Source organism: Hypomesus nipponensis, chromosome 26 (assembly GCF_054491055.1).
Source record: "Hypomesus nipponensis isolate SF chromosome 26, ASM5449105v1, whole genome shotgun sequence".
Classification (NCBI taxonomy): domain Eukaryota; kingdom Metazoa; phylum Chordata; class Actinopteri; order Osmeriformes; family Osmeridae; genus Hypomesus; species Hypomesus nipponensis.
Window position 1 is genome coordinate 9662760 of NC_140386.1, and position 21543 is coordinate 9684302.

Genomic DNA, 21543 nt, shown 5'->3' on the forward strand with positions numbered 1-21543 from the left:
GGCTGCGATTCCTGTGACTTCTGTGATGGCCTGGTGCAAAACAGAAAGAGTTCCAACATACGGCGCAAACACCACCCCTTTATGTGAACGCGCACGTCTCTAGATTGGAAAGATCTGGGTTGAGTTAGAGTTGATAACCGCCGTTTGTGGTACCGCTTATCGTGATTGCGATTGTTAGGCTTCATGTAGCCTAGTAGTAACTGAAATTAATCCAGAGCATGTTGATCTTGATTCGTAGTACATGCCCTAGGTCCTTGTGTACAATCCAGTATGTAATCTAGGGGGCAGTGGTTCTTAACCCTGTCCTCAGTGAACCCCTGTCCTGCATGTTCTAGATGTTTCCCTGCTCCAAATGCATGTTCGTTACCAGGCTTCTCCTCTACCTCCCTCCCTCTGTAGCATGGGCGTATCTAGCCCTATTTTGGGGGGCTGGAGCCCCCCCAAAAGTTTCATTAGCCCCCCCAAAATATTTTCTTTTATTTATTATATATATATATTTTAATATTTTAAATCGAAATGTGTTAATTTTTCTTCCTAAAACCCACTAGAGGACACTATTTAAAAGGATATTTTGAAAAATTTCTTCTGAGGGAACATGCCCCCACACCCCCCTAGTTCTGCTGGGTCACAGGAAAAATAATAGGTTTTATCTAGGGGCTTAACCCCCCAAAAGTGGGAACCTAGATTTGCCCCTGTAGCTCCTTAGCCTGGGCAAGCATCTTCCTCCTTTCCTCAGCTGCTGAGTCTGAGACTGAGAATTAGAAGGAGGGAGGGCTGGGAGGCCTGCTGGTGATACAGGCCCACCTAGAACGGATCCTTCCTCTCCCTCTTCCCCTTCTCCAGCTCTCGCGTGCAAGCGAGTCTGAGATGGACATTTTTTCCTGTAATGATAACAGCAAATGTATGGTCAGATCCACCTAGATTTTTTATATCAAATAAAACTAAAGAAGTTCATATGAAGATCTTACATAAATATTTCCCTTGCAACGCCTTCTTAAATACAGTTAAAACTGTTATTTCGCCGATGTTTAATCATAAATTTTTACACGCCACAACAAATTGATACATATATCTGAAGACATTATCTTGTTTCTGAACTCTAATAGGCCATCTACTAAGAAGTTTGAAAACTATAGTAACCGTAGCCTACATTCTCTTATGAACCACAGCAAAGTGAAAACCACGGAAGACAATAATGTCCAACACCGAGGAAAGGACTCATACAAACTCCTTGACGTGCTCTTCATGTTTCAGAGCATCATTAGATATGTGTTTATTGCTGTAAAAAGGTGCAAGCTCTTCAGCAGTTCCGTTTCTCAAAAATCAAATTTGCCGCTAAGAGCTTCCGGGACCTATTAGTTTGTACATGCATCACGTGATGTCCAAGCGTTTTGAACTTCCGTTGACGCAACTCTACATGGCGCTTCCCTCCCCTCCTCTCCCCCTCCTTCTTGTCCTCCTTCTCTCCCCCCTCCTCTGGTTGAAAGGTTTACTATCCGGAAATACCAGGATAAATCTAAAGGAACAGAAATGGATGATACAACTGCGTTGTGTGAGAGCCTTATCATATGGGTGAGTTTGGGTGTTGGTGTTTTCGAAGTGTGCCGCCGTGTTTCTGCTTCTTTGCCGTTATCGGTGACGGGTAACCGAACCGTGCACCTGTCGCAGGTAGTGTGAGACAGCGATTATCTTACCAGGAAACGATGAAGCTTGATGGTGGAAACGAACCCCTTCTATCATAATATTCTATTTGATCAAATTTCTGTTATAATATCGTCTATCCGCCATTAGGAAGTATCACAAATTTGATGAATACGTGTGCATAATTAAGGGTAAGCGTTATGTTACAAGTTAATTCTAGACATAAACAAAGACGTAAACTGCCCTCAATGGAAATGATCCTCGTCCGATTTAGACCGCTAATCTCATTATCCAGGAGATATTTGTGGTATATAACGTGGCTGCAATCAAATGTTATCTTGACACATCAACAGCAGGCAAGGTTTTTTTTTTATCGTAACCTTCCATATTCCTTCGGGAAGAAAATTACATGAACTCACGTTTCTTACTGTACGTGCCAGTTCTCTAGCACCTGTTATGTAAGAGTCTCAGCGCATTCCCGGAAAGTTCAGGACCGGGAAGTCTCACTTGCATGATACTGAGTAATGAAGCAAGAGTCTTAAACCGGTAGTTTGAAGATATGGCCTAAGAGAAGAGCGTTCACGATGACTCTGAACGAGGCGGTTGAACAGAACGTGGTCGTTTCTGACAGTTCACCTGACACCGTCTAAAAACTTTGAATTATTCAGCTCAGGGTAGTATATCTGTACCTGCTGCTGCCTCAGTAGTAAGTGTGATGTTTTGGCAATACAGACCTCCGCATCAGATTATATGTGTGTGTGTGCTGTAGTTGCAGACCTTCAACACATCAGCACCATGCAGGACAACAGAGGAGCTCACCAGTGGAGCAGCCATGTCCCAGGCTCTGCATCAGATGTAGGTCCTCTCTCCCTCTCTCTGTCTCTCTCTCTCTTTGTGTGTCTGTCTATCTCTGTCTCTCTGTCTGTCTCTCTTTCCCTGTGTCTCTCTTCCTGTCTCTCTCTCTGTCTCCCATCCACACACACAATTCATCCTCGGTCTATCATTAACCTTAGTATCCGTGACCTGCAATTCCTGGCTGAACGTCTCCTAACACAGTTTGAAGCTGGACTATGAACTGACAGAGAGGCAGACACTGAGCATGACTAGGCTAACACACACATGTGGTGTGTGTGGTGTGTGTGTGTGTGTGGTGTGTGTGTGTGTGTCTTTCAGAGACCCAGCCTGGTTCTCTGAGGCCTGGCTCAGTCGCATCAGAGAAGACGTGGGAGACAACTGGAGACTGAAGGTAAAGGTGTGTGTGTGTCTGACCGTGTGTGTGTGTGTGTCTGACCGTGTGTGTGTGTGTGTCTGACCGTGTGTGTGTGTGTGTGTCTGACCGTGTGTGTGTGTGTGTCTGACAGTGTGTGTGTGTGTGTGTCTGACCATGTGTGTGTGTGTGTGTCTGACAGTGTGTGTGTGTGTGTCTGACCGTGTGTGTGTGTGTGTGTCTGACCGTGTGTGTGTGTGTGTCTGACAGTGTGTGTGTGTGTGTCTGACCGTGTGTGTGTGTGTGTCTGACAGTGTGTGTGTGTGTGTGTCTGACCATGTGTGTGTGTGTGTGTCTGACAGTGTGTGTGTGTGTGTCTGACCGTGTGTGTGTGTGTGTGTCTGACCATGTGTGTGTGTGTGTCTGACCGTGTGTGTGTGTGTGTGTCTGACCATGTGTGTGTGTGTGTCTGACCATGTGTGTGTGTGTGTGTGTGTGTGTGTGTCTGACCGTGTGTGTGTGTGTGTGTCTGACCGTGTGTGTGTGTGTGTCTGACCGTGTGTGTGTGTGTGTGTGTGTGTGTGTGTGTGTGTGTGTCTGACCGTGTGTGTGTGTGTGTCTGACCGTGTGTGTGTGTGTGTGTGTGTGTGTGTGTGTGTGTCTGACCGTGTGTGTGTGTGTGTCTGACCATGTGTGTGTGTGTGTGTCTGACCATGTGTGTGTGTGTGTGTGTGTGTGTGTCTGACCGTGTGTGTGTGTGTGTGTCTGACCGTGTGTGTGTGTGTGTCTGACCGTGTGTGTGTGTGTGTGTGTGTGTGTGTGTCTGACCGTGTGTGTGTGTGTGTCTGACCGTGTGTGTGTGTGTGTGTGTGTGTGTGTGTGTGTGTCTGACCGTGTGTGTGTGTGTGTGTGTCTGACCGTGTGTGTGTGTGTGTCTGACCGTGTGTGTGTGTGTGTCTGACAGTGTGTGTGTGTGTGTCTGACAGTGTGTGTGTGTCTGACAGTGTGTGTGTGTGTGTGTCTGACCGTGTGTGTGTGTGTGTCTGACCGTGTGTGTGTGTCTGACAGTGTGTGTGTGTGTGTGTCTGACCGTGTGTGTGTGTGTGTCTGACAGTGTGTGTGTGTGTGTGTCTGACCGTGTGTGTGTGTGTGTCTGACCGTGTGTGTGTGTCTGACCGTGTGTGTGTGTGTGTCTGACCGTGTGTGTGTGTGTGTGTCTGACCATGTGTGTGTGTGTGTCTGACCGTGTGTGTGTGTGTGACTGTGTGTGTGTGTGTGTCTGACCGTGTGTGTGTGTGTGTGTCTGACAGTGTGTGTGTGTGTGTCTGACCGTGTGTGTGTGTGTGTCTGACCGTGTGTGTGTGTGTGTCTGACCGTGTGTGTGTGTGTGTGTCTGACAGTGTGTGTGTGTGTGTCTGACAGTGTGTGTGTGTGTGTGTCTGACCATGTGTGTGTGTGTGTCTGACCGTGTGTGTGTGTGTGTCTGACCGTGTGTGTGTGTGTGTCTGACCGTGTGTGTGTGTGTCTGACCGTGTGTGTGTGTGTGTCTGACCGTGTGTGTGTGTGTGTCTGACCGTGTGTGTGTGTGTGTGTCTGACCGTGTGTGTGTGTGTGTCTGACCGTGTGTGTGTGTGTGTGTGTGTGTGTGTGTGTGTGTGTGTGTCTGACCGTGTGTGTGTGTGTGTGTCTGACCATGTGTGTGTGTGTGTGTCTGACAGTGTGTGTGTGTGTGTCTGACCGTGTGTGTGTGTGTGTCTGACCGTGTGTGTGTGTCTGACAGTGTGTGTGTGTGTGTGTCTGACCGTGTGTGTGTGTGTGTCTGACAGTGTGTGTGTGTGTGTGTCTGACCGTGTGTGTGTGTGTGTCTGACAGTGTGTGTGTGTGTGTGTGTCTGACCATGTGTTTGTGTGTGTCTGACAGTGTGTGTGTGTGTGTGTCTGACCATGTGTGTGTGTGTGTCTGACCGTGTGTGTGTGTGTATGCCTGTCCTCTTCCTCAGCCTAAGATGATGTAATCCTGCTTCTGTTCCAGATGAACAACCTGAAGAAGATCCTGCAGATGATTCTGGACTACTACAGCGAGGTAGGAGGAGCTGGAGGTTCTCTCAGCGGGCTGGGTCTGAGGTTCTAACCCTGGGTCCTCTCTGGGTGAGGTTCTAACCCCGGGTTCTCTGGCAGGTTCTGGTGCAGGAGATGGCAGAGTTCCCCCTGCCAGACCTGGCCCAGGTAGCGGAGCATGGCCACGTTAGCCAGCTGGGACGACTGTTGCAGCTCATACTGGGCTGTGCTGTCAACTGTGAACGCAAGCAAGGTACACACACACACACACACGCACACGCACACACACACAGGACAGCCATGTTAGATCTGCAAAACAAAGTTGTTCAAAACTAGGCTATTAATGTGTGTGTGTGTTTGACCTCTCAGAGTACATCCAGGTCATCATGACCCTAGAAGAATCTGTGCAGCACGTTGTCATGACAGCCATCCAGGAGGTGAGGCTGTCGTGTGTATGCGTGTGTGTTGGGAGGGGATTATTATTACAGAGCTGGTTGATATTCTGGCCTGAATGAATATTCTCTCTGTCTCTTTCCCTCTCAATCTCTCTGTCTCTCTCTGTCTGTCTGTCTGTCTGTATCTCTCTCTGTCTCTCTCTCTGTCTCTCTCTGTCTGTCTGTATCTCTCTCTGTCTCTCTATGTCTCTCTCTCTGTCTCTCTCTGTCTGTCTGTCTGTCTGTATCTCTCTCTGTCTCTCTCTCTGTCTCTCTCTGTCTGTCTGTATCTCTCTCTGTCTCTCCCTCCCTCCCCTCTCTGCTCCCCAGCTGATGAGGAAAGACTCTGTGGTCCAGTTTGGATCCCAGCCCCCTGGAGACCTGGAGCTGCAGGTATGTGGTGATGTCACACTGATGTCATCCTGCTAGCACACCTGTTACACTTCCTGTTGACTTCCTGTCCCTCCTGCTAGTAACTTCCTGTTGACTTCCTGTCCCTCCTGCTAGTAACTTCCTGTTGACTTCCTGTCCTCCCTCCAGCTGAAGACAGCCCAGGAGGAGCTGGTTGAGATCGGAGCAGAGAAGGAGGAGCTGGCTCAGCGCTGCCAGGAGCTGGATGTGCAGGTAGAACCAACAAGCTTCTAGTCCTGCCTGTTCTCTGTCTCTCTCTCTCTCTTTCTGTTCTCTCTCTCTCTCTTTCTGTTCTCTCTCTCTCTCTCTCTCTCTCTCTCTCTCTCTCTCTCTCTCTCTCTCTCTCTCTCTCTCTCTCTCTCTGTCTCTGTCTCTGTCTCTGTCTCTGTCTCTCTCTCTCTGTCTGTCTTTCTCTGTCTCTCGCTCTCTCTCTGTCTCTGTCTCTCTCGCTGTCTCTCTCTCTCTCTCTCTCTGGTGTGATGCCAGCTCTATTGTGTGGAGCTGCTGTAGCAGAAGAACAGTAGACTGCCTGAACACAGCACAGCCCTGACGCACACACACATACAAGCACACACACACACACACACACTCCCACTCCCGGGGCAGGACAGCCCAGCCTGCTGGCTCGGTTCTGATGCTGTGTTCAACTGGACTTTCGACAGAGTTAAATCCCCCATCTGTGGTCTGCGTGGTCCTGGGGAGGTAAGTCCAAGATGGCCGCCCGGCCGGCCTGACTAACGCTCTGGGCTGGCTGACTAACACAGCTAACACTGGAGCTGCAAAGACACTTAAACTTGTGTTGTAAAGGTTACCTGTGTTGTAAAGGTTACCTGTGTTGTAAAGGTTACCTGGGATTGTAAAGGTTTACCTGGGATTTACACAGTTTGTAAATTGTATGTGGGATTGTAAAATAACTTGGGTTTGTATAGTTAAAAGGTGATCTGTTTTGTACGTAAAGTTTGAAGGGTATCTTGGTTTGAATAGGAACAGCTGTGTGGATGTGTGAAGCATGTTTAACCAGAGTGGGCGAGATGACTCTAACCTGGCTTCCAGCTGACATAGCAGCCAGTCTTCCTGCTGCAGGACTGGAGCCATGCGCACCCCCTCCTCCCGCCGCTAGAGGCACTGTGAGCTTTGACCTCAGAAGGAACGTATTATGGAAATGTCAACGTTCTGATCCTGGTCAGGTGACGGTGCTGCAGGAGGAGCGCAACAGCCTGTTGGCCGAGAACGACGTTTTGAGGGACAGAGCCAATCAGCTGGACTCGTTTCATGGGCCCGGCACTCCCTCTGGGAAGAAGCACTCCCAGCTGCAGATTCAGCTGGACACTTTGCAGGAGGAGAACTTCAGGTGTGTGTGTCTGTGTAGGTTTGAAACTAGTACCAAGTGGGTATTCTTGTGTCTTCAGGTTTGACGTAGGACTAACTGTGTGTGTGTGTGTGTGTGTGTGTGTGTGTGTGCAGGCTGGAGGCAGCGAAGGATGACTACCGTATCCACTGTCAGGAGCTGGAGAGACAGCTGGTGGAGACCCAGCAGCGTAACAACGACCTGACCAGCCTGGCAGAGGAGTCCAGGGCCCTGAAGGACGAACTGGACATCCTCAGGTGTCTGTGTGTGTGTGTGTGTGTGTGTGTGTGTGTGTGTGTGCCTGTGTGCCTGTGTGTGTGTGTGTGTGCCTGTGTGTGTGTGTGTGTGTGTGTGTGCCTGTGTGTGTGTGTGTGTGTGTGTGTGTGTGTGTGTGTTCCTAACCTTCCAGGAAGTGTGTATATGTGCTCTTCACTCTCCTAAACTAGTGGTGTGTGTGGCTGTGTGTGTATGTAGGAGCTGCTCTGACCGGGCGGTGCAGCTGGAGGCGAGTGTGGAGTCGTACAGGAGGAAGCTGGAGGAGGTGGGGGACCTGAGGAGACAGGTGAAGCTGCTGGAGGAGAGGAACCACAGCTACATGCTCAACACCGTCAGCCTGGAGGAGGAGCTACGCAAGGCCAACGCTGCCCGCACACAGCTGGAGACCTACAAGAGACAGGTACACCCACACACACCCAGACATGCACACACACACACACACCAGGGCAGGTGTTGAGTGGGATTGTGTCGACAGGTCCAGGAGCTCCACAGGAAGCTGTCAGAGGAGTCGCGGCGAGCAGACAACCTAGTATACGACATGAAGAAGTTTGAGGAGAGACACGACGCCTTGATCAAGGAGAAAGAGGTATTGATGCACTGAAGGTGTGTGTGTGTGTGTGTGTGTGTGTGTGTAGCTGGTTTGACCCTCTGCTTCCTGGCATCACCAGCGCATCATGGTGGAGAGAGACTCCCTGAAGGAGACCAATGAGGAGCTGCATTGCTCCCAGGTGCAGAAGGACCAGCTTCTGCAAGCAGGTATCTGATTGGCCCTCCAGAGTTTCAGTCAGGCTGAACTTTGACCTTGAACATTTGAACTTTGACATGTTATATGGTATTAACATGGCAGTATTTAGTGATCCTATGGACGTTGTTGTTTCATCTCTTCCACAGGGATGTTTTCTGCTGGTAGTCATGACAACCTGGCTTCTGAGATGCTGCCTACTGAATACAGGTAACACACTCCCCCCTCTCACACAAACACACACACACACACACACTCCTCTCTACCCTCTCTCTCTCTCACACACACACACACACACTCCTCCCTACCCTCTCTCACACACATACACACACACCCTCCTCTCCCCCGAGCGAGAGCATGTCTCTCTCGAGACCAGGAGTGTGTTACTGCTCCAGAGCAGCTGTGTGGCGCCCCCTGGTGAGCAGGAGTGTCTTTGCAGGGAGAAGTTGCTCCGCCTGCAGCATGAGAACAAAATGCTGCGCGTGCAGCAGGAGCCCCAGGAGGGAGAGAGGATCGCGGCTCTGCAGGAGCAGCTGGAGGACGCCCACAGGACCCGCTGCAAGCTGGACACTGACAACAGGTACACGCCTCCTGGTGAACTGGATCACCTGATTCATGTTTATAATGGAAAAATGCACATAGTTACTTTCAATGAAATGTTAGATTTGCAGGCTTCCCAACAGTGAAGACAAGTAGACTAGAGAATTAAGATTAAAATGTAAAGGTGATGTACTTCTTGTGTGCGAGGTGATGTACTTCCTGTATGTGAGGTGATGTACTTCCTGTATGTGAGGTGATGTACTTCCTGTATGTGAAGAGATGTACTTCCTGTGTGCAGGCTGAGTCAGGAACGTATCAGGGAGCTGCAGCAGGAGGTGGAGGACCTCCAGAAGGCCCTGCAGGATCAGGGAGCCAAGTCTGAAGATGTGAGTCAAAACAAACGCACCATTTCACCACCGTTTCCATGCACAGACGACCTCTATAAACTGTAGCGTTAATAAACCCTGTGTGTTTTGGATGTGGTTTTTCATATTGGATTTTGTTTTTCTTCTTTCCCAGTCTAACTTGAAGAGGAAGCTGGATGCCCACATGTAAGTAGACCGATGATGTCACCCAGGCTCACCATTAGATTCATCTAGCAGCACTTCCAATCCAAAATGACCTTCAAAATAATAGCGTGTGTGTGCGCGTCTGGGTCAGGGTGCAGCTGAACGAGGCTCAGGATGAGATCTTGAAGAAGAAGGAGCTTCTAGACGACCTGCAGCCTGACAACACACACACCTGTGAGTCCTAGCAACCACAACACACACACCTGTGAGTCCTAGCAACCACAACACACACACACCTGTGAGTCCTAGCAACCACAACACACACACACCTGTGAGTCCTAGCAACCACAACACACACACACCTGTGAGTCCTAGCAACCACAACACACACACACCTGTGAGTCCTAGCAACCACAACACACACACCTGTGAGTCCTAGCAACCACAACACACACACACCTGTGAGTCCTAGCAACCACAACACACACACACCTGTGAGTCCTAGCAACTACAACACACACACCTGTGAGTCCTAGCAACCACAACACACACACACCTGTGAGTCCTAGCAACCACAACACACACACACCTGTGAGTCCTAGCAACCACAACACGACTGACTGTGACTGTGTGTGTGTGTCCAGCTGTTCGTGTGGATGAGCTGACTGCAGCGTTGAGGAAGAAGGACGAGGACATGAGAGCTATGGAGGACAGGTACAAGACGTACCTGGAGAAAGCTCGCAACGTGAGACCCTCACACACTCTCACACTCACACACACTTACACGTCCTCCCAGATGGAGCGCTGACCTTTGACCTCTGACCCCTGACCTCCAGGTGATCCGGGCTCTGGACCCCAAGCTGAACCCTGCCACGGCTGAGATCATGGCCCTGAAGACCCAGCTGGCAGAGAGAGACCACAGGGTCCTCACACTGGAGGTCTGTCTGTCTGTCTGTCTGTGTGTGACGGCCTATCTCCCTGTGTGTGTGTGTGTGTGTGTGTGTGTGTGTGTGTGTGTGACAGCCTGTTCCCTGTGTGTGTGTGTGACCGCCTCTCCCTGTGTGTGTGTGTGACCGCCTCTCCCTGTGTGTGTGTGTGTGTGTGTGTGACCGCCTCTCCCTGTGTGTGTGTGTGTGTGTGTGACCGCCTCTCCCTGTGTGTGTGTGTGTGTGTGACCGCCTCTCTCCCTGTGCTTGGCAGCGTGAGTGCGAGCAGGCCAAGCTGAGAGAGTACGAAGAGAAGCTGATAGTGACGGCCTGGTATAACAAGGTAGGACGAGCTGCACACACTGGAGCAGGGTCTTCTACTGGTTTAACTCCTCCCTCCATACTTATCTCTTCTCTCCTCTTTCCTCCCCCCCCCCCTACTTCTCTCTTCTCTCCTCTGTCCTCCCTCCTTCTCTCTTCTCTCCTCTGTCCTCCCTCCTTCTCTCTTCTCTCCTCTTTCCTCCTCCCCCTCTCCTTCTCTCTTCTCTCCTCTTTCCTCCTCCCCCTCTCCTTCTCTCCTCTTTCCTCCCCCCCCCCCTACTTCTCTCCTCTTTCCTCCTCCCCTCCCCCCCCCCCCTTATCTCTTCTTTCTTCCACCCTCCTCTCTTCTCTCTCTCCCCCCCAGAGCCTGAACTTCCAGAAGCTGGCCATCGAAGGTCGCTTGGGGGGGCGTGCCTCCCTGGCTCCGCCCGGCCAGTCCTTCCTGTCCCAGCAGCGTCAGGTGAGCAACGCTCAGCGACGCGCCGGCTCCATCAGCGTTCCGGCCGCCGCCTCCCAATAGGACACGCCTCCTTCGCACAGCCATCCTCCTGCCGGCCGCCACGGAGACAGAACACCAGCCCAGGCGTCTCCGTGGAGATAGAGCACCAGCCCAGGCCTTTCCGTGGAGATAGAACACCAGCCCAGGCGTCTCCGTGGAGATATAACACCATCACAAGAACGCAACTAGTCACGCCCTTGCCCCTTTTCTAAGGGAGCACTCAAGTGACCTTAAGCACACGATCTGTCTACACTTGAGCTAGTGGACTGTCTAGGACTAGTGGACTCTGTAGGACTAGTGGACTCTGTAGGGTTGGTCCTCCTAAGCAGATTATTAACTAGACAGTAAACCTCATGTCCTCCCTGATCACACTGAGTGTTCCTCTATGACTGACTCTGGGAGTCTACTTCTTTGAGTTTGCTGAGACTCTGAGCAAAGGATGCTGGGATGTGGGGCTCCTGCCTGGAAGGAGAACTGGAGGGATCCTACTGTGAACGTTCATCCAGGGGACACGTCCACTGTTAAAATAGACAACGAAAAAAACACTATTATACACCCAGAAGTCTTAAATCTTTAATTTTCTTGTTAAGAATGAATACATGAGTACATTACTTTTTCAGAAAGGTGTGTTTGTTTGATGTATGTTGGAGGAGCAGGGGGGGGATATTTAAATGCAGATGTAGAGAAGCGGTGAGGGTAGAGGTCATGGTTCTGCCTAAATCTGGTGACTGCTGCTCAGAGTAGATCGTAGTGGTTGAAGATGCTGTTCACATATCGTGACTTTAACGAAAGGTTCAGAGTAAAAAATCAATAAATGTTTGTTTGATTTAGGGTAATTGGAAACTGTGCATGTTGGATTCTTTTGTCATGACAATTTGTTATTATGTTGGGATTTTGGGGGGGGGGGGGGGATATGGCAACTTGAAATGGCTATGATGTATGGAAACAAATCAATAATGAAATTTAACCACCACCGAATGTGTTGGTTTGGAATTCACCTTTTAAAAAATGTAAATATGAATTTCTTTCAATGTAAATAAATAAATAATCTGATCCCATTCAGATTTATTCTTTTTCAAGCTCCAGATATTGAAATAAAACACAATTCAGACTGCTTCGAATGGTGAAATTCAGATCCCAAAATTTTTAACCTAAAAAATTGGAGCTGGAAATTTGAGTCGTGAAAATTTGACGCCAAAAAGTTTTAACCGCAACAATTAGAGCCCAAAACATTTGAGGCCCAAAAACGTGAAAATATTATTTTCCGGTCCATGGTTATCCAATTCGCTAGGTGGCACTGTCAGATAAAATGAGGGTCCTTTGGACAAGTGTACCAAAACCAATGAACGATCTAAAACTGACCAGGGGTCGCTGTTCTAACATCCTACAAGGATAAGTTATTTGCCTTCTTTCTACTTTCTACACTGTTGGCTGACAGGCTGGCCATTAGTCTTGCCAGTGTAAACAAAGTGCTTGTTGTGTAAGACATGGCGTGTGGAAAAAGCAGTGACTCTTAGTTGAACTGTTGAGGAATGTCTCCTGTTTCTTTTGACAGAGGAGATTATAAACTTTTCATGAGCTACAGAACTGAACTTTATCCTGTAAATAATTCTAAGAATACACTTAACTCAATCACAAACATGAACTTTATTTTCTGTAGTCATTCATTAGCCACGTGCATTAGGGTACTTGAAGCAAAGTTCATCATAGCATAACTCACTGGTATGTAAAACAAGTCATGACAAGCAGCTTTTGAGTAATGTATACTTTTAGTACTTTTAGTTCAAGAGAAAAAACAATTTTGAAGAAAGTCAGTCTTGCTGTATATTTTAACAGATAACAGGATTGTCAGAAAAGATGTGTGCAACATATTATGTACTTTCTAACTTTTCTAGCATTTAAGCATGTCACTTGGTTATATAATGTAGTAACACCACACCCTACATAGAGAATGGTAGTTCCAGTGGCCAAGTCCTCCAGCCTCAGGCTCCCCTGGTTCTCAAAGGACCGGCCACTGCAAGCCAGGGGGATCAACGCAGGTGGGCTTGCACCAGGAACTCCTCAGGGGAGTAGGTGAACCCCATGAGCCCCTCCATGCTGGGCATCTCTCCAGGTGGAGGAGAGAAGGTGAACCTCTGCAGCATGGAGGTGAAGAAGATGAACAGCTCCATCCTGGCCAGGTTCTCCCCTAGACACACTCTCCTCCCTGAGGGGGAAGCACTCAGCATGGGCATGAAGAAGATAGATAAGGTCCCTTCAGATCAGAGGGAAGATTATGGCTTGGGGAGCCATCAAGTCACTCATCCCATAAAAGATTTAGCATTTGTGCTAACTCGATTTGTTGTGTTTCAGGGAACTAGCAACTCAAATCTGCTCAGTTTTTAAAGCTTTTCTTACTGAATTACTTACTTAGTAAAAAAAATAAAATAAAAAAATCTACCCCAGAAGTACAATCTAAGTACAAACTTTTCACAGTTCTTGTTAGCAACTTCAAGTTTGATAGCTTTGAAATCAGAGAGATTGTGTCACCTGCTGAGAATGGCATGAAGGCCTCTCTTTTCCGGAACTGTCCTTGTGAGTCTAAGAAGTGTCCTGGGTTGAAGGAGTCTGGAGTCTCCCACTCGTCCTTATCGAACAGCACCGTAGCGAGGTTGGTTATAATCGCAGTCCCCTGGGGACACGATGATAAAGGAACACACAATGACGGGAGAGTTAAGCTTAGTGGTTAGAGCACTTGGTAGTGGGCGAAGAGGTCTCCAGTTCAAGTCTCACCTGAACTTTACCTAATTGTAGATTAAAGTGTTTTCTAAATGACTACGGTATTATTTTAATCATTACGACGTTATTAAGAAACCGACAGCCTTCAAACCTTAAATCACTTGTGATTTGAACGTTGTGATTTTACCTTGGGTATGAAATACCCCCCCAGAGTGGAGTCTTTGCTGGCCATTCTAGGGAAGGCCAGAGGTGCGATGTTACCAATCCTCTGGATCTCATGGATGACAGCGTCCGTGTAGGGCATGTTGGGTCTGTCGGCCATGGTGGGCTGGCGTGACTGTCCAATCACTCTGTCTATCTCAGCCTGGACCTTCTCTGTGTGGTGGAACAGACTCTGAGATTCAAATGATGTAGCTTAACACACACACCAAGGGATGTTGTTATTAATTACGTTTATACATTTTTATGAAATGTTGATTTCACCTTGAATGTCAGGGTAGTTCAGCAAGTAGACCAGGGCCCAGCGTAGTGTTGTGGCTGTGGTCTCTGTCCCGGCCTCAATCAGGTCCATACCACATATCACGAGCGTCTCAGTGTTGAAGCCAGCTTGAGGATCGTCCGTCCTCTACAGTAAGAAACAACACAGGTCATGAGATGTTACCTTCCAGTGTCATTGGTGTATACCAGAACTGGCAGATCACTGTCAGGTGTGTGTGTGTGTGTGTACCTGGCCGATCTCCGTCAGGTACGTGTCGATGTAATCTCGGGGGTCCTCGGGGTCCCAGTTCTTCTGGTGAGCCTCCACCTCCTTCTTCAGGAAGTTGATGATTGTGCGGTAGTTGGCGTGGATGGTGTGATGTGGTCCAGGCAGATAACTGAAGAGGCCGGGGAAGGCATCGTACAGCTGGTGGAAGGATAAACAGGCAGATTTGTTCAGGATCTTAAAAAGATTCTTAAAGCATGTCTGAGTCGAGATGTGTGACCTGAGCTCTTGTTGTGCCAGACAAGAGGATGGCCTCATGGTTCAGACGCAGAAGGTTCTGGAATTTCTCATCGCTGTAGTCAAAGCGATGACCAAACACCACATAGGATACTATGTTTCCCACAGCGTTTTTCAGAAGGAAATGGGGATTGAAAGGCTTTCCTGGAAATACATTTACAGCAAATCAAAGCAGGACTTTCATATGAGATGAAATGTTTGTTTTTAGCATTCATCGGTAGCTACCTTGTTCTTCTTTAAACGCCTCACAGAGGAAGGTGCTCTCCTGTTCAATGTATTTCTCCAAGGTCTTCTTCCCCCCGCCAAACTGACGCAGGTGGGTGTTGGCAAACTTCCTCTGCATCTTCCACAGATAGCCATTGCTTAAAGATATTCCTGGACCAATGAGGAAGCAGTATGAAACTTAGTTATGCCTGGACCAATGATAAAGTAGTATGAATCTTAAAGCTATTTCTGGACCAATGAGGAAGTTGTTTAAAGCAACCAAGCCACCCTGATGCCGTTGAAAGTGACTAAAATACTTAAACTACTTAAACTTTGACAACATGAGATGAGTGTTCAGTTGTTGCCACATTACATTTACATCGAGCAGACGCTCTTATCCAGAGCGACTTACATTAAGTACAGGAACATTCTCCCCGAGCCAAGTAGAGTGAAGTACCTTGCCCAAGGACACAATGTCATTTGGCACAGCTGGGAATCAAACCAACTCAATAGCCCAACTCCCTAACCGCTCAGCCATCTGACTACCGAGGGTCGCGCGCTCACCAAGCCCTCCATAGATGACGTGGAACAACGGGATGATGGGGCGATCTGCAAAGCTGTCCAGCTGATTCACCAGAGCTTCCTTCACCATCTTGTAGCTGGACACAAACACGACCCTCTCACTTCCTCTCCTCAAGCTGAACACAGGCCCGTACTCCTCAGACAGCTGGTGGGGGAGACACACCATCAGAAACACTGGAGGTCTGGAGGAACTGCTGCACAGCCACATTAAACAACAATCTCTTCAATGTTTCTCTACTTTCTGCAAACCTTTGTCATGGTCTTGAAGTCCACTCCAGTGAATACATTTCCCAGGATCGGCAGGGGTCGAGGTCCGGGAGGGAAGTTGGGGGGACTCCTGTTTCTGATCATGTCCGCCACCAGCAGAAAGACTGAGATGAACACCAGCCAGCCTGTGAGGTCGAGGAACTCAAAGACCTTGTAAATAATCATGCTTTACTGCAAGACCCCCGGTATGAAAGGATGAATGTTGCTGCAGACTGTCCTGCTGCGACCCTGCCTGCTGGTCTGGTTCTGGTCTTGAAGCTCGATGCAGAAGCACGTCTGCTCTCTGCAGCTACTCCCCCTACACTGCCAGGGGGAGGAGATGAATCAGGGGGATGAAGTCTTGTTTACAAAGCAGCATGACCTATCCAGCCAGAGCTCTTTGAAATCAACCAACATTAAGTAGGCCAAAAAACTACAACTTGGATATTGCACTGTCGTGTTCCCCCAGCACTCACAGACAGTGGAGCAAGGAATCGGGTGGATACGTGTCACATTAGTTCACAATAAAGTTTATACAAATACAAACACACACACTGGCATGTACCCGCTTCATGATCCCAGAACAATGTGAACCTTTGACCGTATCACCGGAGATCACCTCTATCTCCCTCTCTCTCTCTCTCTCTCTCTCTCTCTCTCTCTCTCTCTCTCCCTCTCTCTCTCACACACACAGCTGTCCAGCTACAAGGCAGCACTTGAATTATCAACACACCTCACACATACAAACTAGCATTAGTTTTATGATTAATCAGATGCCACAATATCATCCGGTGGTTATTAATGAGCAGCTGGAAATAACGCGTTACTGCAACTCCACTACTTTTGGTGGTAACTAGTAATGTCACTAATTACTTTTTTCAATTAAATAACGCAGTTATATTAATGACATTTAAACGGGCTCGTTACTCGTTACTTTTTTCTTGCATGAATTCCCCAATTTCCTAGTTTAATCTAATTTAAACAAGATTACGGCGACGCAGTGTATGAATGAATCAATCCGCATTTTAGACCAGCCCACACAATGGCCGACAGTTCGGACCGTACAAGCTTTTTGTCATGGAAACATCGACATTATTTTTCCCTTGTCCATATCAAGAATGAAAATATACTGGTTAGTTGTAGCTTGTGTGCAGGTGCGAGAACTTTATCCACTGCGAAGAATAGTAATTATAATTTTCACAAGCACCTAGTAAAACAACACAAATTCTACAAAGCTAATCGCGAAAGACCCCAGTGCTAGCTCCGCTGATCTGCAGTCGGGAGCCACTTCATCAAAACAGCCGAGGCCGAAGCATTTCCAGTCTCTTAGCCAGGCAGAACTAAACAGACTGATTGCCAGGTATGTTGTCAAGACATGCGACCTATGTCAACAGTTGTGTCCGTTGCCTTCAGTCAACAAATTAGCAACATACAATGATAAAAACATTTTACAGTTGTCTTGTCCCACACTGTTCCACTGCAACACACCTTTTTTTTTTAACTATGTGTGCGTTAATTTGATAATAGAAGCAGGGAATTAAAAGTAACAAACGTTACTTTCCCTTGTAACCAATTACTTGTCTATGCAGTAACTAGTAAAGTAATGCAGTTACTTCTGAAATAAGTAACTAGTAACTGTAACTAATTACTCATTTTCGGTAACGTTCCCAACACTGTTAATGAATGTTCACTGGTTTTATTTGAATACATCTTTGTGTGAGACCCAGTTGTCCTTTATGTTCTTCTGAACCATCTGTTAAAACTAAATACAACCTGGGCTGTGTTCATCTTTAATTCATTGAATCCTTCGTTTTCAATCTAAAACAATTAATCTACTAAATGTAGCCTTAGGGTATTAATGGGGTTTGTATTTCCCGCTGGGTGATAACAGACACTTTCCTTGTGCCCTTGCATTAGGAACCCTTCAGGTCAGAAGAGTTTAAATGTTAATGAATGTTACTGAGGGGTGTAAACACAGCAGAGATGAGGGGGTAGGGAGGGGGGGGGGGGGAAGGGGTGAGTAGCAGAGCGGAATGTTGGACGCTTGCCAGAAAACACAATGCCTTGTTATATAAGAGAAAGAACACTGGAGAACGTTTATTTACTCAAGGTTGTTCATGGTCATTTCAGAAATGCTCCTTGTTTTTAAATAACACACATGTATCTTATAATCAGTGGCTATACACAACTTTATTTCATCCTGTAAATAATTCCAGGAAAACAGTGCGCTTTTTCAACACAAACTCTACTTTCTGTGGTCATTCAATCATTAGCCCGTGTCCCTAATTGAAGCAAAGTTCATCATACCGAGAACCCTTAGTCCAAGAAAATATTTGAGGTAGGTTTTATCTTTTCAGACATATTTTGTTAAAATGCGTGTGCCATAACATTATGTACATATGGCTATAGCTCAGTGGTTAGAGCCTTTCCCTGCACATGAAGAAGTCCCTGGTTCAGATCTCCCTGGTTCCGATTTCCCTTGATTTTTCTTTGAATGAATGCATCTGCTAACTGAATACCTTCTAGCATTTAAGCATGTCACTTGGTTATATAATGTAGTAACACCACACCCTACATAGAGAATGGTAGTTCCAGTGGCCAAGTCCTCCAGCCTCAGGCTCCCCTGGTTCTCAAAGGACCGGCCACTGCAAGCCAGGGGGATCAACGCAGGTGGGCTTGCACCAGGAACTCCTCAGGGGAGTAGGTGAACCCCATGAGCCCCTCCATGCTGGGCATCTCTCCAGGTGGAGGAGAGAAGGTGAACCTCTGCAGCATGGAGGTGAAGAAGATGAACAGCTCCATCCTGGCCAGGTTCTCCCCTAGACACACTCTCCTGCCTGAGGGGGAAGCACTCAGCATGGGCATGAAGAAGATAGATAAGGTCCCTTCAGATCAGAGGGAAGATTATGGCTTGGGTAGCCATCAAGTCACTCATCCCATAAAAGATTTAGCATTTGTGCTAACTCGATTTGTTGTGTTTCAGGGAACGAGCAACTCAAATCTGCTCAGTTTTTTAATCTTTTCTTACTGAATTATTTACTTAGTAAAAAAATAAAATAAAAAAAAGCTAGCCCAGAAGTACAATGTTTTACCCCAATTAACTTTTCACAGTTCTTGTTAGCAACTTCAAGTTTGATAGCTTTGAAATCAGAGAGATTGTGTCACCTGCTGAGAATGGCATGAAGGCCTCTCTTTTCCGGAACTGTCCTTGTGAGTCTAAGAAGTGTCCTGGGTTGAAGGAGTCTGGAGTCTCCCACTCGTCCTTATCGAACAGCACCGTAGCGAGGTTGGTTATAATCGCAGTCCCCTGGGGAGAGGGACGACAGTAATGAGGGAACCAGTAGCCATAAAACCTTCAATCACGCTGAGGGTGATTTGAACGTTGTGATTTTACCTTGGGTATGAAATACCCCCCCAGAGTGGAGTCTTTGCTGGCCATTTTAGGGAAGCCCAACGGGACGATATTTCCCAACCGCTGGGTCTCATGGATGACAGCATCCGTGTAGGGCATGTTGGGTCTGTCGGCCATGGTGGGCTGGCGTGACTGTCCAATCACTCTGTCTATCTCAGCCTGGACCTTCTCTGTGTGGTGGAACAGACTCTGAGATTCAAATGATGTAGCTTAACACACACACAAAGGGAATGTCGTCATGAATTGTGTTTACGAATGAGCAATGAGATGGTAGTTGGGACTGTTTTCACCTTGAATCTCTGGGTAGTTCATCATGTAGACCAGGGCCCAGCGTAGGGTAGTGGCTGCAGACTCTGTTCCAGCCTCAAACAGGTCCAGCATGCACACCACCAGTGACTCGATGTTGAAGCCAGCTTTAGGGTCCTCCATCTTCTACAGGAGGAAACAGCAGGGGGTCATGGGATGTTACCTTCCAGTGTCCTCACAGTGCACTACCATCTCTATCCAAAATGGGTGTGTACCTGGCCCATCTCCGTCAGGTACGTGTCGATGAAATCTCGGGGGTCCTCGGGGTCCCAGTTCTTCTGGTGAGCCTCCACTTCCTTCTCCAGGAAGCCAGTGATATGGCGGTAGTTGGCGTGGATGGTTTGATGTGGTCCAGGCAGATAACGGAAGAGGCCGGGGAAGGCATCGTACAGCTGGTGGAAGGATAAACAGGCAGATTTGTTAGGATTTATTTAGCTGTTTACAAAATCCAAGGATGATCATTCACCGAAGCTTCTCTGAGTCGAGATGTGTGACCTGAGCTCTTGCTGTGCCAGCCAGCAGGACGGCTTCATTGTCCAAGCACAGAAGGTTCTGGAAGTTGTCGTCTCTGTAGTCAAAACGATGACCAAACACCACACTGGAGATCACGTTTCCCACTGCCGTTTTTAGAAGGTAATGTGGATTGAAAGCCATTCCTGGAAGTACAATCACAGCAGGACAGAACTTTGGACCAGTTGGTAACCAGTTAGACAACATACAAACAGCCTGAAACTGATGAGGACCAACTGTTTTCACCAGTACCTTGTTTTTCTTGAAACGCTTCACAGAGGAAGGTGCTCTCCTGTTCAATGTTTTTCTCCAAGGTCTTCTTCCCCCCGCCAAACTGACGCAGGTGGGTGTTGGCAAACTTCCTCTGCATCTTCCAAAGATAGCCATTGCTTAAAGCTATGCCTGGACCAATGAGGAAGCAGTATGAAACTTAGTTATGCCTGGACCAATGAGAAAACAGCATGAAGTCAGATATTGGTGAACGACTAGCCAGCCTGACACCATTGCAAATAACTAAAATTCAACCCAACTTTTTCCAACTTTGAAAACATGAAGTGAGTGTTTAGTCGTTGCCACATGCTCACCGATTCCTTTGAAGACAACGTGGAACAACGGGATGATGGGGCGATCTGCAAAGCTGTCCAGCTGATTCACCAGAGCTTCCTTCACCATCTTGTAGCTGGACACAAACACGACCCTCTCACTTCCTCTCCTCAAGCTGAACACAGGCCCGTACTCCTCAGACAGCTGGTGGGGGAGACACACCATCAGAAACACTGGAGGTCTGGAGGAACTGCTGCACAGCCACATTAAACAACAATCTCTTCAATGTTTCTCTACTTTCTGCAAACCTTTGTCATGGTCTTGAAGTCCACTCCAGTGAAGACATTTCCCAGGATCGGCAGGGGTCGAGGTCCGGGAGGGAAGTTGGGGGGACTCCTGTTTCTGATCATGTCCGCCACCAGCAGAAAGACTGAGATGAACACCAGCCAGCCTGTGAGGTCGAGGAACTCAAAGACCTTGTAAATAATCATGCTTTACTGCAAGACCCCCGGTATGAAAAGATGAATGTTGCTGCAGACTGTCCTGCTTGAAATAACTTCCTACTGGTCTGGTTCTGGTCTTGAAGCTCGATGCAGAAGCACGTCTGTTCTCTGCAGCTACTCCCCCTACACTGCCAAAGGGGATTCCAGGAAATCCAGAAAACATTTTTGCCATGGAGGGAGGGAGGAGGGGCAGGCAGTGTGAGAGGCCCCAACTGGACATTCTTCTCATTTGAAACAACTATACAATTGGCTGGTTATCAGTAGTACCCATTAATTGCGCAAAGAAATCAATACTTAAGTAGGTAAGAAGCCATATAATCTTAGCCATTATATGGAGTACAAAACTGCGAAGTCATGCAGGTACAAGGTAGAAAAGCACTGTAAGAAAAGTCGACTTTAGTCTACATTCATAAAAACAAACTCACGCTACGTTGTGCACAAAACTAACCTTGCCCTTGTTTTGTTACAGCTGCCATGCTAACCCATACCGTGTTGTTGCAAGCAGTTGTGCGCAGCACTTCAGAGGATCCTTTATTTCAACCTGTGTTGGTTTTTTGTCAACTTTATATTTTAAAAAAATCCCCACACTACTGAAGCTAAATATCAGC

At 47.7% G+C, this 21543-nt stretch overlaps 3 protein-coding genes across 3 annotated transcripts; 1 reads left to right on the forward strand and 2 right to left on the reverse strand.

The window, feature by feature from the left end:
- Positions 1–1417: 1417 nt before the first annotated feature.
- hook1 (hook microtubule-tethering protein 1) lies at positions 1418–11747 on the forward strand. Its single transcript, XM_084693186.1, has 22 exons — positions 1418–1572; positions 2411–2496; positions 2815–2887; positions 4880–4930; positions 5026–5158; positions 5275–5342; positions 5670–5732; positions 5880–5963; positions 6938–7101; positions 7215–7355; positions 7573–7774; positions 7850–7960; positions 8043–8130; positions 8266–8326; positions 8556–8696; positions 8955–9042; positions 9176–9207; positions 9317–9399; positions 9810–9910; positions 10002–10103; positions 10366–10434; positions 10777–11747. Exons 1-22 carry the CDS (start codon positions 1531–1533, stop codon positions 10930–10932), a joined length of 2139 nt encoding a protein of 712 aa, XP_084549312.1. The 5' UTR covers positions 1418–1530; the 3' UTR covers positions 10933–11747.
- Positions 11748–12539: 792 nt separating this feature from the next.
- On the reverse strand, positions 12540–15995 carry LOC146221390 (cytochrome P450 2J2-like). Its single transcript, XM_084693187.1, has 9 exons — positions 15665–15995; positions 15398–15560; positions 14855–15004; positions 14613–14773; positions 14357–14533; positions 14113–14254; positions 13817–14004; positions 13441–13582; positions 12540–13117 (listed from the first exon to the last, which is right to left on the reverse strand). The coding sequence occupies exons 1-9, from the start codon at positions 15845–15847 to the stop codon at positions 12942–12944; spliced, it is 1482 nt and encodes a 493-aa protein (XP_084549313.1). The 5' UTR covers positions 15848–15995; the 3' UTR covers positions 12540–12941.
- A 1837-nt stretch (positions 15996–17832) lies between these two features.
- On the reverse strand, positions 17833–21067 carry LOC146221391 (cytochrome P450 2J2-like). The gene is made up of 9 exons (XM_084692358.1): positions 20741–21067; positions 20474–20636; positions 20142–20291; positions 19875–20035; positions 19595–19771; positions 19364–19505; positions 19056–19243; positions 18827–18968; positions 17833–18498 (listed from the first exon to the last, which is right to left on the reverse strand). The coding sequence occupies exons 1-9, from the start codon at positions 20921–20923 to the stop codon at positions 18323–18325; spliced, it is 1482 nt and encodes a 493-aa protein (XP_084548484.1). The 5' UTR covers positions 20924–21067; the 3' UTR covers positions 17833–18322.
- Between the last annotated feature and the right edge of the window lie 476 nt (positions 21068–21543).

Bases quoted from the DNA above. Each gene is read 5' to 3' on its own strand.
- hook1 (XM_084693186.1), top strand. From the start codon at position 1,531: ATGGATGATACAACTGCGTTGTGTGAGAGCCTTATCATATGG. The intron at 7,356-7,572 runs GTGTCTGTGTGT...GTGTGTATGTAG, and splicing joins GACGAACTGGACATCCTCAG to GAGCTGCTCTGACCGGGCGG. The intron at 9,911-10,001 runs GTGAGACCCTCA...CCTGACCTCCAG, and splicing joins ACCTGGAGAAAGCTCGCAAC to GTGATCCGGGCTCTGGACCC.
- LOC146221390 (XM_084693187.1), bottom strand. From the start codon at position 15,847: ATGATTATTTACAAGGTCTTTGAGTTCCTCGACCTCACAGGCTGGCTG. The intron at 14,255-14,356 runs GTACACACACAC...TTCTTACTGTAG, and splicing joins ACCTGACGGAGATCGGCCAG to AGGACGGACGATCCTCAAGC. The intron at 14,005-14,112 runs GTGAAATCAACA...TCCACCACACAG, and splicing joins GAACTACCCTGACATTCAAG to AGAAGGTCCAGGCTGAGATA.
- LOC146221391 (XM_084692358.1), bottom strand. From the start codon at position 20,923: ATGATTATTTACAAGGTCTTTGAGTTCCTCGACCTCACAGGCTGGCTG. The intron at 20,637-20,740 runs GTTTGCAGAAAG...CTCCCCCACCAG, and splicing joins ACTTCAAGACCATGACAAAG to CTGTCTGAGGAGTACGGGCC. The intron at 20,292-20,473 runs GTGAGCATGTGG...TCATTGGTCCAG, and splicing joins CGTTGTCTTCAAAGGAATCG to GCATAGCTTTAAGCAATGGC.